The sequence below is a fragment of the Procambarus clarkii genome, chromosome 91, assembly GCF_040958095.1.
Source record: "Procambarus clarkii isolate CNS0578487 chromosome 91, FALCON_Pclarkii_2.0, whole genome shotgun sequence".
Taxonomy (NCBI): domain Eukaryota; kingdom Metazoa; phylum Arthropoda; class Malacostraca; order Decapoda; family Cambaridae; genus Procambarus; species Procambarus clarkii.
Window position 1 is genome coordinate 6,475,771 of NC_091240.1, and position 17,183 is coordinate 6,492,953.

Here is a 17,183-nt window from a genome sequence, read left to right on the forward strand (position 1 = left end):
CAATACAGACAACTGTAAGGTTCATAAAAAATGAAGCAACAAAACAGCCAAACAACTTTGTAAATGAATAGGTCAAGACAGTTGGTTTACTTAAAACTAGCTCAATCTCGTTTGTACCTGTGGTTGCCACCAGGCAGTCCAGAGGCAATGGGCAACCCAATAGCTGCCCATCAATTAGTCCAGAGCTGATATACAATGAGTACATACTAACAAACCTGCTAGGTAGGGAGTTGGAGAGCCACCGTGGCTCTACATTCAATGCTGGATTTCTGGGGAGAGGCCTTGGTGGCTCCCTGAAGCTAACTGCAGAGAAAAGGGCAAACACAGGACTTAGCAGGGAAGAGGAGAGACAGTAGGTACTAGGCTGAAGGAGAGATGATGAGCCAGGAAACCTGGCCCAGTGCAACACAAGACCGACTGGGACCAGGAATATTTACTAAATACTGGTTCACCAAGACCCTGTTAGACCTCTAAAACCCCCAAGCCCACGACACACTGGAAGAGATAGTAGACAAAGCTGTAAATTTATAAACATCATGAACCCAAAGGTAGACTACAGGCTGTCTAGCTTTGATGACACTGAACACCCTGAGAAATACACTCCTTTGAACAGGGGGACCAAGGAAAGAGGATCAACCCACAAAGCACCCACTGCGACAGAACTATTGGCATGGAGGTAGCGGCGAAATACTGCCATCTGACAACACAACCTGTCCTCTTACAAATTACGTCGCAATTTGGCTGTTTGCTCTTATGGCTGAAAATAGACATACATAATTTGAAAATGAAAAAATAATTTAAAATAAATTTTGTATTTTTGTTTTTCCAAAACAGCAAGTTAAGGATCCTCTGGTAGGTTAGGAGGGCAAGAAGGTCTCCTAAGGTCTCAAAACATCGTGAAAACCGTTAATTGAAAGTTTCTTCTCCTAACCTAACCGAGTAAGCGGGAGGACTCAAAACGGGACAGTACATCACTTTCGTCAGTCGATTTTCATTTCAAATTATAGTACGTCCATTTTTTTACCCTAGCGTGCATACGTGCAAAAAGCGACGTAATTTTAAGAGAACGGAGTTGAACAACAAATGATGCACCCCAGCTGGACGAACCAAGCATCAATAACCCAAGGACTCTTCTGAAAGCCAGCTGTGTCATTCTTTGCCAGAAAAGATGGAGAAGGCATGCAAAGGCACAGACTGCCCACCAGGACTAAAAGAACGGAACCCACACCTCTGGAGACGAACATGACACTCCCTAAACCTGCAGCCGAAGGTGAGAGCCAACAAAAACACTGTACAGTACAGTATTGAGAAAAATATCTTGGACTGAAGGGGCAATTGTAAACCAAGAGAGGGAGAGTAACATCAATACTTGGTCAAAAGACCAAGATGGCTCGGGGAGCACGAGCCAGCTTCATTTTCAATGAACCTTGTACTTGTCTGTATTTCTTCACTGATTTTCTAGATGTTTTCTCAGGGAGGGTGATTCTAAGAATCCCCCGATTTTTGCACCTGCGTGAGGCCAGGTTCTGGCTCAGGTCCCCTGGTTCCAATGACTGATGACCTAGTAATGGGAAACCATCTCTGAGAGCTTCAGGGAGCCACCGAGGGGCTCCCAAGAAAATGGAGGCGTCTGTGCAACTTAAAGCTTTAGCAAATGATGTAATATGCAATATAGGTGCCAAAATTTATTTTGAATCATTATTTTATTGTTGAAGTAATTATATACTCTGTACACCTAATCAACTTTCATCAGTTGATTAATATTATATGTGGTTTAGGTTTTCATTGAAAGTATAAAAATATTAATTTTAAAGCTTCAGTTTCTTGCAAACAGGTTTTTATGTTATTAAATATATGCTTTGCAAAGTGTTGGGAAGAAATATAAGAAATCGGTGAACTTTACATTATAAGAAATGCCTTCCTTCGAACTGTTATCATACTGTACTCACAGAATTATGCTGTGATTGTGGAGTGAGAGAGTGCTTGTATGTGGGTGCAGGAGGAAAGGAGCATGCTGGCACTTTAAGTGGTGATGCACCCAGTTAAATTTACAAACTTAAAAATATAAATTACAAATATATTAAAAATATTTTTGCACTCAATGATAGTTTTTCTTTGTCTTTTATAGATGGCTTTATTTGGCTCATATAAATACATTTTTAATTGGTAATGTTTTCTTTTAGGATGAAAGTATATAAAATATGGCCTGCCTGCAGTGAGTGTTTCAAGTGAACTATTCATATGGTATACAGTACAGCCTTCCAGACTTAGCACCTCTTTTGATTTATTACAACTGATACCGTTCATGGGACTTGACACACAGTCATAGATCAAAAAGGAAGAGAAGAGTTATACCTTATTTTTTGGGGGAGGGGGCTAGATAGTTGTAAGGTTCTGGAGTAATGAAACAGAGCAAGTGATTATTCAGTGTTTTATTTCGAGTAATACAGAAAGAAGCAGCAGCAGCACCAAGATTCTAGTGAGGCTTCCCCCAACTGAAACCTTGGTATGTGCTACAAGAATCCCTTTGCTGAACCAATGATGTATTTATGTTCAACTGGTATCCAAGGAGGAAAAAATCTAATTGAGATAAAGGTTGCAGGAATGGACGAATTTGTGTGTAATATCTAATACAAATGACCAACCTATACGTGATATGAAAGCAACGACATTTCAGGCCATCTGAACCTTTATCAAGTGGTGACAATAAGGGTCAAGGACAGATTGAAACATCCTTACTTTCATTTCACATGTGTAGGTTAGATCATCTGTTTCAGCCATGTTACTGAGACTTATTCTCTGCATCTAATGATAAATAATTTACAAGACTGTACAAGTGTTGAAATACAAAACATGATGAACTTACAAAGCTCTTTATTATTTAGACACAAGATCTAATATATATTACACTTTCTATACATGTACTTTATCTTTTATACATGTACAGTACTTTATAAAGTATGTATCCATACTTTAACACACTCTTCCACATTACATCAGTGACCCCTACAGAATCTATACCATAAATTCATCACTGTACTTTTCCACATTTATATTTAAGCATTCTACACCTCACGCATGTAACCTGCATGCTTGCTGCACTCTTGATTTTTGTATCCAAAACCATTTCAGTACAGTACTTGGTATTTAAAAACTCAATTATATTAGCATATAATATTTTATCAAGATATTCAATATTCCCCACTACCCACTTTTTACCAACATTTCTCAGAAAACTACTTAAAAATTATCAGCATTTTATTAATCATTCTACAATATTACAGATCCGTATTTCACTAGCAAACAAGCATCGGAAATATATACATTTTACATTCAACATAATATACAAAGTATAAATCAATTTGAAAAAAATAGTTCTGGGTCAGTTACTTTGTATGGACATCTCGAGTGACATTTTATAAATACATATAACAATATTCAAGACAAACACAGAGATAAAATATATTTATACAGTAATGTATAGCTTTTAAAATGGAAGAGTTTATATTTAGGAAATCAGTTAATGATGCATTTGTGCCACATTAATTTAAAGATAGTATGACAAATATTGAATGTACTCTGATGACTACATTAAAAATTACATTTCATTAAGGAATGAAAAAGCTTTTATTATTCTCTTCAGATGTGGCTAATAAATGAATGGTGATCAGAACAGTTGTGAGAGCTTCTACACAAATTTCATTGCTCTAATTATTTTGGCAGCAAATAAGCATTAAATATGATTATGATAATTTCAACATAAACCACTTTATTGCAATAGCTTCAAGAATCAATTCATATTCATAGCAATATATTCAAAAGATCAACTATATGGTAGGAGCTTCAAGCGTTGTAACCTGTAAAATTAACATTACCCAATACAAATAATACAAAATAATGTATCACAAACTTTATTCTTTAATATTACAACTACCAGAACAAAAGTGAACGTGCTCAGCAAGATTGTATTGTGCCTTTTCTTATAGTAACTTATTTGATCCTCTTAGTGATTCAAAGTAATTGAGGTGTATAATAAACTAAGCAATAGTTTTGGTCCAGACTTTCATATGCTGTACCTGGATGAGGTTCTGGGAGTTGTTCTACTCCCAAAGCCCGGCCCAGGGGTCAGGCTTGACTTGTGAGAGCTTGATCCAACAGGCTGTTTCCTATAAATTTAAATACATTTACAAAAATGAAGGCAGATTGGGTTCAACAGTTTTTACATGCAGTGATATTCTCTCATATTAAATATGATTCCATGCATATGTATGCATGCATATCTGTAAGCATGTCCAGTGTATTGTATATACAGTGCTCAATTATATGTATATACAATGCTGTACTGTATATACAGTGTTGTACTGTATATATGTATATGTGCATAATATATATTTGCTAAGAAATAGCTTTAATGATATTTTAATAGAAATGCAGTAATTTATATACTATAGAAGCATAGGAAACTAACTAAATGTTTGTGTTATTTGGTGTAAATATCCTATGATCCTGAGCTGTGATGGATAATAATTAATAATTCACTGTGTTGGGGGACAGGCAGCCACTATATACATACAGTACATGTTAGGCTTATATCGAGGTCTCAAACCCAGGGTCGAATTACTGACCCCTCCCCAAGATGCAACCCCACAATAAGCTGACCAACTCCTGGGTACCTATTTACTACTAGGTGAACAGGTGCATTAGGTGATAGAAAATGCACCCAACCATAGGAGGGGGGGCCTGACGGCTGAGTGGACAGCGCTCGGAGTTCGTAGTCCTAAGGGTCTGGATTCGATCCCTGACGGAGGAGGAAACAAATGGGCAGAGTTTCTTTCCCCCTGATGCTCCTGCTTACCTAGCAATAAATAAGTACCTGGGAGGTAGACAGCTGCTGTGGGCTGCTTCCTTGGGATGTGTGTGAAAATTAGGTTTAAGGAATTGCCCGAAATGCTGTGTGCGCAAGTGGCTGTACAAGAATGTAAGAACTCTTGTATATATAAATAAATTCTGTCTGGAGAATCCAGTAAATAGGAATCCAGATAATGGGAGTTACACTGTACCATACTGTACTTCAGTTGCCAACTTGGTAACCAACCAATACTGTACCATACATTCCTATTTCAAGCAAATTTTTAAAACATATATACAGTACCTGTATATATATGTTACTGCATTTATAATCAATGCATTAAAAATTTTACTTTTATTTATCTTATTTACTCTCAAATGTTAAAAAGTATTTATCCTCTAAAATCTTAAGTGAGCCTGTATATACTCACCTAGTTGTGCTTGCGAGGGTTGAGCTTTGGCTCTTTGGTCTCGCCTCTCAACTGGTGTGCAGGTTCTGGCACCTATTGGGCTCTATCAAATCTACATTTGAAACTGTATGGAGTCTGCCTCCTCCACATCACTCCCTAATGCATTTCATTTGCTAACTATGAAACTGAAGAAAAAATTTGAATGTCTGTGACTCATTTGGGTACTAAGTTTCCACCTGTGTCCCCTAGTTTGTGTTCCACCCATGCTAAATACTTTGTCTTTGTCCACCCTATCAATTCCCCTGATACTTTTGTAGGTGGTGATCATGTCTACCCTTACTCTTGTGTCTTCCAGGAACGAGGTTTAGCTCTCATAACCTTTCCTCTTGGCTCATACCTCAGTTCTGGGACTAGTCTGGTGGAATACCTCTGAATCTTCTCTAACTTTGCTTTGTATTTAACTAGCTATGGACTCCAAGCTAGAGCTGCATACTCCAGGATTGGTCTGATATAAGTGGTATACAGGGTCCTGAACAATTCCTTAAACAAGTTTCTAATGGCAGTTCTTATGTTGGCCAATCTAGCATATGCCGCTGACGATATCCTTTTAATTTGGGCCACTGGAGACAGGTTCTGTGTGATATAAACTCCCAGATCTTAGTGCACACACTTAGTGGTTCCGCACCCTCTTTTAGTATCCATGGTGAGACTCTGTCAGGCCCAACAGCCTTTGTCACATTCAGCTCCAACAGATTCCTTTTGGCCTCATCACTGGTGAGTTCAAATTCCTCCAAGGTTGCTTGGTTTGTTGCCTCCTCTCTTAGTACAGGGGCTTCTCCTTGCTCTAATGTGAAGACAATCTGAAATCTCCTGTTGAGTTCTTCACACACCTTCTTGTCATTCTCTGTTATCTGTTCTCCACTTTTCTCAGTTTCATCACTTGTTCCTTCGCTGCTGTTTTCCTCCTGATGTGGCTGTGGAGCAGTTTTGGTTGGAAACTATGTATATGTATGTACAGGGGTACCTCGGTTTAAGAATGTAATCCGGTCCTGGAGACAGCTCGTAAACCGAAGCTGATTTCCCCATAAGAAATAACGGGAAATGAATTAATCCATTCCTGACTACCCAAAAACCTCACTTCAACTAAATTTTATACCTAATTCAGCCAAATCTACACTACAAAAGTATGTTCAAGTTATTACTTACCCTTGCTGATGACTCCTGTTGGCGTATGGAAGATGGGGGAGGAGGAGATGCGTTACTGTTTGGGAGTCCCCGTCCATTATAACATCAGGCAGTGAAGATTTTTCTGGAGTGCGCTCTCTGGCACGTTTTGCCTGCATACCACTAGGTCCTGGTTGTGGCTTACTACTCGATTTTCTCACAAGGAAAGTTCCATTGAAGATTGTTTTTCCCTTCTTTGCAACACTTGTCTGTAGTGAGGCATCACATTCTCATTAAAAAGATCAATGCAACGGCCTACAACAGCTTTATCTGGGTGATTCTTTACAGCAAAACTTTGCAGTCCTTCCCATACTGCACACATTTTCTTAATTAATGAAGAAGGGACATTCTCTACTGCCTCCTCTTCTTCCCCTTAAGATATGTTGTACTGCCTAGCTAGTTCAACATCACGAGTACCATGTTCCTGCTTCCGAATGATCTCTTGTTTTCCTCTATTGTCATCCTCACATGCGATTTCTTGCCTTGATTCTTACCACTGGCTTTCTTGGGACCCATTGCAAGGTATATAACAACAACTTTGATGCTCAAATGGCCAAATATCCGACAAAAAACTGTAAATCCTTGTGAAGAATTCAGGCGGGATAGTCACTGGTCGCCAGGCACTGGTAACCTGAGGCGCGATAGCCGTGCCACCACGCGCGATAGCCGTGCCACCACGCGCTAGGTCAGCCCCAGCCTGTACGCGTATCAACAAACTCGTTACCTGATGCAATGCTTGTATCCCGATGCAAATTTTCCGAACAAATCGGGCTCGTAACCCAAAAAACTTGTAAACAGGGATGCTCGTAACCCTGCATATTAAAAATACACATACTTGTACCTGCATAACACACCTGCTCATAAAATACACATACGGTTCCACTGTGTGTGTGTGTGTGTAAATACTGTATATAATATAATATATATATATATATATATATATATATATATATATATATATATATATATATATATACTGTATATATGTCGTACCTAGTAGCCAGAACTCACTTCTCAGCCTACTATGCAAGGCCCGATTTGTCTAATAAGCCAAGTTTTCCTGAATTAATATATTTTCTCAAATTTTTTTCTTATGAAATGATAAAGCTACCCATTTCATTATTTATGAGGTCAATTGTTTTTTATTGAAGATAAAATTAACGTAGATATATGACCGAACCTAACCAACCCTACCTAACCTAACCTATCTTTATAGGTTAGGTTAGGTTAGGTAGCCGAAAACGTTAGGTTAGGTTAGGTTAGGTAGGTTAGGTAGTCGAAAAGCAATTAATTCATGAAAACTTGGCTTATTAGGCAAATCGGGCCTTGCATAGTAGGCTGAGAAGTGCGTTCTGGCTACTAGGTATGACATATATATATATATATATTATATATATATATATATTATATATATATAATATGTCATTATGTCATTATATATATATATATATATATATATATATATATATATATATATATATATATATATATATATATATATATATATATATATATATGTCGTACCTAGTAGCCAGAACGCACTTCTCAGCCTACTATGCAAGGCCCGATTTGCCTAATAAGCCAAGTTTTCAAGAATTAATGTTTTTTTGACTACCTAACCTAACCTAACTTTTTTCGGCTACCTAACCTAACCTAACCTATAAAGATAGGTTAGGTTCAGTCATATATCTACGTTAATTTTAACTCCAATAAAAAAAAATTGACCTCATACATAATGAAATGGGTAGCTTTATCATTTCATAAGAAAAGAATTAGAGAAAATATATTAATTCAGGAAAACTTGGCTTATTAGGCTATATATATATATATATATATATATATATATATATATATATATATATATATATATATATATATATATATATGTCGTACCTAGTAGCCAGAACTCACTTCTCAGCCTACTATTCAAGGCCCGATTTGCCTAATAAGCCAAGTTTTCCTGAATTAATATATTTACTATAATTTTTTTCTTATGAAATGATAAAGCTACCCTTTTCACTATGTATGAGGTCAATTTTTTTTTATTGGAGTTAAAATTAACGTAGATATATGACCGAACCTAACCAACCCTACCTAACCTAACCTAACCTATATATATAGGTAAGGTTAGGTTAGGTAGCCCAAAAAAGCTAGGTTAGGTTAGGTTAGGTAGGTTAGGTAGACGAAAAAACATTAATTCATGAAAACTTGGCTTATTCGGCAAATCGGGCCTTGCATAGTAGGCTGAGAAGTGAGTTCTGGCTACTAGGTACGACATATATATATATATATATATATATATATATGTCGTACCTAATAGCCAGAACGCACTTCTCAGCCTACTATTCAAGGCCCGATTTGCCTAATAAGCCAAGTTTTCATGAATTAATGGTTTTTCGTCTACCTAACCTACCTAACCTAACCTAACCTAGCTTTTTTTGGCTACCTAACCTAACCTTACCTATAAATATAAGTTAGGTTAGGTTAGGTAGGGTTGGTTAGGTTCGGTCATATATCTACGTTAATTTTAACTCCAATAAAAAAAAATTGACCTCATACATAGAGAAAAGGGTTGCTTTATCATTTCATTAGAAAAAAATTATAGTAAATATATTAATTCAGGAAAACTTGGCTTATTAGGCAAATCGGGCCTTGAATAGTAGGCTGAGAAGTGAGTTCTGGCTACTAGGTACGACATATATATATATATATATATATATATATATATATATATATATATATATATATATATATATATATATATATATATATATATATATTATAGTATATATATATATATAGTATATATATATATAGTATATATATATATAGTATATATATATATAGTATATATATATATAGTATATATATATAGTATATATATATAGTATATATATATAGTATATATATATAGTATATATATAGTATATATATATAATATATGTATATTATATATATATATATATATATATATATATATATATATATATATATATATATATAATATATATATATATATAATATATATATATATATATATATAGATGGATAGAAGGGGTACCACCTCTGGTGCAAGTGTAGGGACCCATAGCCTTGGAGAAGAAAATAAAGAGTACTCAGAGACTACCTTGTGGATCTTCACTGAACACTTTGATATTTTCTTCTCCTACCACCCCTATTCTTTTGGTATGTGTACATATATCTAACTTTACTTGAAGATGTCATTACACAAAAAGGGTTACACCATTGGTTACATGCAGGGTACAAGACTACTTGTAACAAGTTGTATAGCTCCTACAGCTCCTCAGATGGCGGGCGGGAACCATGGATGCAGTGAGCATTTCCTCTCTGGATTGCCACACTAAGGCGATTATTATATATATCGCATTATATTATCTTTTTAATGACACTGTGATGCCTCACTACTGACAAGTGTTACAACAAAAGGAAAAACAATTCTCTATGGATAGATTTTTAGGGAGAAAATCAAGTAGGTCCAAGTGGTATACAGGCAAAATGTGCCAGAGTGTACCCCAGAGAACTCATCACTGCCTGATGTTATAATGGAAGGGGACTCTTTCTTCCAAACACTAACACCTCAAACACAAACACTTCCCGTTCCTCACTGTCTTTCATACGCCAACAAGTCATCAATGAAGGTAAGCAGTAACATACTTTAGTACTAAAGATTTGGGTGAATTAGGTATAAAATTTACTTTGAAGTTAATTTTGCCCCATCTTTCCAATAATCATTGCCAAATACATATATATATTCATGCATAAATACATTTGTGTACAATTTGTTAGTGTATTAAAGTCTCTGTTTTATCCATGGCCTCTTAGATGACAATAACTAAGTACTCAAAATATTAATACTGTATTCTCGATTGCCTATCAGTACAGTATTTCTCTCCTACCATAATCAATAAAGTGCTTCATTAAGCAAAACATAAAAGTTACAATGAAATGTAAATGTGTGTGTGTGTGTGTGTAAATCACAAAAAATAAACACAGGATTAAAAATGTGACAGTATCAGACCACGGAGGAAGAATTGAAACTGGAATTTCCTTACGTTCTTTCGTATATTAATACATCTTCAGAAGGACTCCTGAAGATGTATTAATATACGAAAGTACTTAAGGAAATTCCTGTTTCAATTTTTCCTCCATGGTCTGACACTATCATTCATATATATATATATATATATATATATATATATATATATATATATATATATATATATATATATATATATATATATATATATATATCGTAACAGGCCTTAAATATTCTGAAAACTAAATCTTATGACCACTTGACTACCTTGTGCACATTTTAACTATTGTTGACCTATATCTTGATCAATAATGGGACCTCTACGCGATCTCACTGTAAACAATTCATTATTTTCATTAGGATGCTCTCTCTCATTATCCTGGAACTGAACTCTGTTTATATATTGTTCTTGCTCCTGAGGCTCAAGTTGGTGGTAGTGGTGCAAGTCCCTTTCATCATGGTGCTCACCCTGAGCTGCCAATATTACAGCTTCTCCTACTTCATTATCAATTACCACCTCTCTGTTCCTACCATTCATATCTTCACCGAGAATGACATCAATGTCTCGGTCCCTCCACATGTGCATTTCAACATTACCTACGATTTCATTTGGTTGGATACCTTGCCTACCAATTTCTTGATCTTGACCCATGTCCCATACCACATTCCCTCCATTTTCACCAGTTCTCTGCTTTTCATTAGTAGTTTCAGTTTTATACAGTGTTTCGTGGCACAAAGGACATGAATCTTGAACATATAGCCACTTCCGCAAACACACACTGTGAAAATAATGGTTGCATTTTGTGATTTTAGCACTACGCAAACCTTGGAAACAAATTGCACAAACATCATCATGTTCATTAAGTTGTTCTTGTGTTGCCTCTGGTAAAGAGTTAATTTTGTTGACAGCTGTGCGTCGTTTCATAAAGACAGTCCATCCATTTCTTGCTTCACACCATATATTAAAATAAGCATGAATGCACATCATGAATGCACGAATGGATCCTCCAGACTCAAAGAAATAAATCCAAGCCCCATTAAAGAACAACAAAATTCCAAACACAAATTCTACACTATTCCCAAATGCTTTGATGTAATAAACATAGTCATCTAACCTCTCCCAAAAGGTAATGCAATAAGCATCAACAAGAAACAATGCATAAATCAAAAGTGACACTAGGGTTTTAACTATGACTTGTATTGAAAAGGCAGAGACAGCAAGTAGCCACGTCGAAAGGGGATAAAATGACCAAAGTACAAATAATAGCAGTACCGGAAGGAAAACAAGAAGCGAGCAAACTATTAAAGCTCGGACATGTCTGTAGAGAGCTGGATTACGTGATGCACTCAGAGACATTAAGACAGGATTAACCATATTATGTATAAAGTGCAGCATTGCTGTAAAGAGAAGACAGAAATTCCTACAGAGTCGAACAAATCTTTTCTCCCCTTCCATGACTGTCAAACCACTTTGTTCAGCCAAAATAAAAAACAGGATGGCACACACTGTCCCCATGCTTCTCTCATCATCTTCTACTGTCAAAAGAATCATCTGGAACACTACACCAACATAGTGACTTACATAAGACACAATACTCGTCATGCCAAGAAGTGCCACAGCAGTTTCACACCCTTGAGTCATTACAGCTTTGAAGATGACATAGACAGCTTCTAAGTCTAAAGTCCAGAGAGACTGATACTCTCCTCTAGCAAACATGAATTCTCCCAGCAAGATTACTACATGCTGAGCAACTCGAATTATCCAGAATGTTCTTAACACATTTGGTACATTGAGTCGTACCCATTCCGATTCTAAGAGGGAATGGAGGCCAAAGTCCCTCATTATCCTACGAGCATATTGATAACCTTCAATAACTACCTGAGTGCATTTCAGCAAGTTACTAGCAACAGTGTACTTGACTATAGCTAAGGGGAGCAAGGCTGCAAACAATGGTATTGTGGAAAGTACCCCGGTGGGAAAAGTGAAAAACAAAGATATATTAGGCAAAAGAAAAGAAATAATCATTAGTCTATGCAACATTGGATACTGGGGTCCTGAGTATAAAAGAGTAAAAAGATATCCTAAGGATCCTTGAAATACATAGTTAAGTGTCAATGTAGAGAAGGTCCCTCCACTGTCCCAAAGTGCTGTGACATCGAGAGACAGCATACTGTAGATTAGGGAAGGACGATCAGACAGCGGAGGTGATGTTAAGTATCGCACAGTTGCCATATTCACTTGATAACCAGCAACCACAACAGCCAAGCTCGCAACTACTAGATAAACTTGTATTAAGCGTTGAGAACTCAGCAGAAATGCCACCGTTGCTATTATATATACTGAAAAATAAAAATAAAAATGAGAAACCAGACCCGATAAAATATTAAATAAATGTAGAGTAAAATATAACACAATATTTAAGATGTACTGTATATTATATATTTGCTGAGAAAAAATAACTATTGTATCCTGTTATAAATCACAGTAGTCATGACTTCTTAGAACAAAATTACTTTAAGTACATCTACTTGGTTTGAGAACATATAAAAGGCTTGATAAAATAGAAGTACACTTGTAAGTACTTGTACCTATGTTTCATGCTGAGAGAATGGTAATACTCTATACCAACTATCTGGATGCCGCAGTAATTTTATCCCTTGTTAATTATATGATACAATTAATTAATTCATATGCTATACAGATAAAGAGTGAAGAAAAGATAAAGCATGTGGTGCCTTTGTCATTTCTTTATGGTGTAACTTACCTAACATAAACATAAATATTTTTACTACTGTAGGTGCAATGTTTGCAAGTATGGTATAATTCTCCAATCCAGCAGTCGTATCATTTTCTGCTGCCCACATTTTCATATCATCGTGGTTAATCTGCCCAAAACCTTCATCATTGAGGAATGGATTTTCGTCACCCATTAAGCTTGCATATCTAAAAATGCAGAGTATAAGAAAAATAATAAGATTATTCTAAAGTTAAATATTAAACACATTATTTTACAGTTAAATATTTAGATCATTATTCTACAGTTAAATACCTGTATTAAGATCATTATTCTACTGTTAAATATTAAGATCATTATTCTACAATTAAATATTATGATCATTATTCTACATGAGAGTTAAGAATAAAGGATTATATGTAAGATAATCCTCTACTCTAACTATCAGACAAAGTTGGAGCACTAAGGCCAATAATGAGCATGTTCCATGGGTTATGGACATTATGATCACTACAGATTATACAAAATGTATGATAAAAATCATACATTTACGTTTTAAGAGGGAACCCATACACATACCTACATACGTACATAGACATATGTACACACACACACACTTTAGGCTTATATTGAGGTCCCCCCTCCTCCAAAGGTCACACTACTGACCCTTCCCAGGTTGCAAACCCCCCCCCCCCCACAAGCTGACTAAATCCTGGGTACCTATTTACTGCTAGGTGAACAGCAGCATTAGGTGATAGGAAATGTGCCCAACCATTTCTGTCCTAATCGAGATTCGAGCCCAGGATTTTCAACCGAGAGTCGAGAACAAACCTGACTACTACAGAGACCACTCTTCAGGATACAACTAACAACAATCAACTTACTCCAAAGTACCTAATTACTGTTAGTTGAACAGGTGCATTAGATGTAAGGAAATGTGGCAAATTTCACTTCCCATGTGGGAAGTGAACGTAGGACCAATTGGTTTTAAGTAGACTTTGCTACAGGTGAAGTGCATTATAACACAGCCTTAAAAATTACAAGATCACTTTTTTTATTGCATGCATACAACAAGTCTGTAACATACTTGGGGGCGAATTATTCTTAAAAGTTTGTTCTCTCACCTCACTTGTATAGATCCAGAAAACCCAAAACAGCATTTAAGGACCTCGTCCATGATAAAGAGAGGGGGAACCCTGAGCGCAGTGTCTATAAAGCTCAGAGCCTGAGCCTGTAGGGTCATCTTGCTGCTCACACCTCCAAAATAAATATATAAATAACAGCAGGCACTTAAATAGCGATTATAGAGCAATATTTCACTCGTCCTTCACCCGTCCAATGTTTGTTTACAATTCTCTGCTGTGCAACATCTTTTCTAAATCCAGATCAAGTAATAAATAAAACACATAAGAAAATTAATAATTAAAAACCTCTAATAGATTTTAAATAATGATAAAATTAGTAAATCAATAGGTAGAGTATTTATATTTCTTATTTAAAATGAAGCGTGAATTGTTTAACTACATTAGTGTGGGGGTCACATAGTGGAGATCCCGGCGTGTTCAGACGCATCCTACTTGATATTTTCATCACTAATAATTCATTTAACAATGAATTATTAGTTCAACTGACAAGCACAGTTCGACAATTACGAAACGGCTGAACAGTTAATATCTTACAAAAGGTATATATATAATCGATCTGTCTACAAAAATACTTAGAGGAATGAGTTAAATCAATATCAGTACTCTTTTTTTTATTATTAACAAGCTTGGATATACTTAGCAATGTGCTGCTACCCAACTATATTTGAAAAATTGCAGTGTAGATAAAAAAAAAACAGCTATAAGCGTTTCATAGAACTTACGCGCAGTGTTTCTGCCCGAAACGCTGTGCATGTTAGTGGCTTTACAAGAGTGTAAAAACATCAATGCTATGTATTCTCATAAACCCAATGTACAGTCCTGTATATATAAAAATAAATTAATAAGTTTATCTAATATTCTCATCTCGCGAGATGGTTAGTCATACATGGAATCAGGACGGAACATGAAATGTAAGGCCTCCACTAGCAAAATCTGGTACAGCACAAGAATATATTCCAATATTCCTGAGTCTATGAAGTAATTACAGAGCTCAAAGTACCTCAACCATTTGGTCTAAATCACTGATAACAGGACAATCACAGATATAGTGTTGTGAGCATGTCCTAGCTCTGGTTCTGTTCTCAAAGTTTACAGTTGGAATGTTCACTATTGGAGGATTTATTACCTGCAGTCACCTGCCAGAGATACCGATATCCAGCCTATTTCAAGCAATTATAATGTCACACTGTCTAGTGGATGTTGTTTGCTGCCCGTATATATAATTTCGGTTCTAAACATGGCATAGCTCTTTATACTCGTACTTGTTGGCCCTTGAGTGTCAGTAACTGCCCTTCTGTCATCTCTAATTTCACGCTTATCACATGCAGGTTGCAGTCCCCGTGGCGCAGTGGTAAAGCACTTGCCCGGCGTTTCGGGAGAGCTTTGGCCTGGGTTCGTATCCTAGCCGGGGAGGGTTGACTGGGCGCCAATCCTTAACTGTAGCTTCTGTTCACCCAGCAGTGAATGGGTGTTGTTAAACGATTTGGTGAGTCGTTCCGGAAAAAAATGGGATTAAGGACCTGCCCGAAACGCTATGCGTGCTAGTGGCTGTATAAGAATGTCAAAACTCTTTTATATATAAATAAAATAAAACTAAAAATTTTAGTTCCCTTGTCTGTGTCGTCATGCTGGACAACACCTGTGTGAGATGGTATCCATACAAATGAGACTGAAACTCTTGCTATGTGCATTAATAACGTTGTTTATTATACATGTTACAACATTCCTAGTATCTATTTTGCATGTTGGGTTTCTAAGGACTTGAAGAGCTGACTTTGAATCACAGAAAATTACTCCTCCACTGTTGTTAGGTGCATTAGTGGCCAGTTGTAGTGCAGCTAATTCTGCATGTATGGAGCTAAGCCAGTTAGTTATTCAGCCTCACACTTGTGGTCTGTGTACTCACCTAGTTGTACTCACCTAGTTGTGTCTGCAGGATCGAGCATTGACTCTTGGATCCCGCCTTTCGAGCATCGGTTGTTTACAGCAATGACTCCTGTCCCATTTCCATATCATACCTGGTTTTAAAATTATGAATAGTATTTGCTTCCACAACCTGTTCCTGAAGTGCATTCCATTTTCCCACTACTCTCACGCTAAAAGAAAACTTCCTAACATCTCTGTGACTCATCTGAGTTTCAAGCTTCCATCCATGTCCCCTCGTTCTGTTACTATTCCGTGTGAACATTTCGTCTATGTCCACTCTGTCAATCCCTCTGAGTATCTTATACGTTCCTATCATGTCCCCCCTCTCCCTTCTTCTTTCTAGTGTCGTAAGGCACAGTTCCTTCAGGCGCTCCTCATACCCCATCCCTCGTAGCTCTGGGACGAGTCTCGTTGCAAACCTCTGAACCTTTTCCAGTTTCATTATATGCTTCTTCAGATGGGGACTCCATGATGAGGCGGCATACTCTAAGTGTATATATGTTGTCTTTGTATATTCTACAGGCTGCTGCAGTGCGACCTTCTGACATCAGTACTCAACGTAACACAAATAAGGCAGCTAAATTTTCATGTAATTATTATAAAATCGAACTAAACCAAAGCATCCTAATTCCTGTTGTTAAAACCTCACTACTTCGAGAAATTAAGGTTGACAGAAAAGAAATTTCAAATAGTACTATAGTTCAAAGAAAGCATTAGCATTACATATATAATTTACCTGAATTTACCTCAGTCACTCTCTCCTTAATAGCTTCGACAGGGACAGGAAGCCGGCTTCTTGCCTACAACATATTAAGACTACAATCCTCCTCCTTTACAA

The 17,183-nt window shown here is 36.5% G+C and overlaps 1 protein-coding gene across 1 annotated transcript; it reads right to left on the reverse strand.

Annotated features, from left to right (window-relative positions):
- Positions 1 to 10,723: 10,723 nt before the first annotated feature.
- On the reverse strand, positions 10,724 to 14,636 carry LOC123773977 (protein TRC8 homolog). The gene is made up of 3 exons (XM_045768003.2): positions 14,399 to 14,636; positions 13,305 to 13,483; positions 10,724 to 12,879 (listed from the first exon to the last, which is right to left on the reverse strand). Exons 1-3 carry the CDS (start codon positions 14,515 to 14,517, stop codon positions 10,823 to 10,825), a joined length of 2,355 nt encoding a protein of 784 aa, XP_045623959.1. The 5' UTR covers positions 14,518 to 14,636; the 3' UTR covers positions 10,724 to 10,822.
- Positions 14,637 to 17,183: the final 2,547 nt, after the last annotated feature.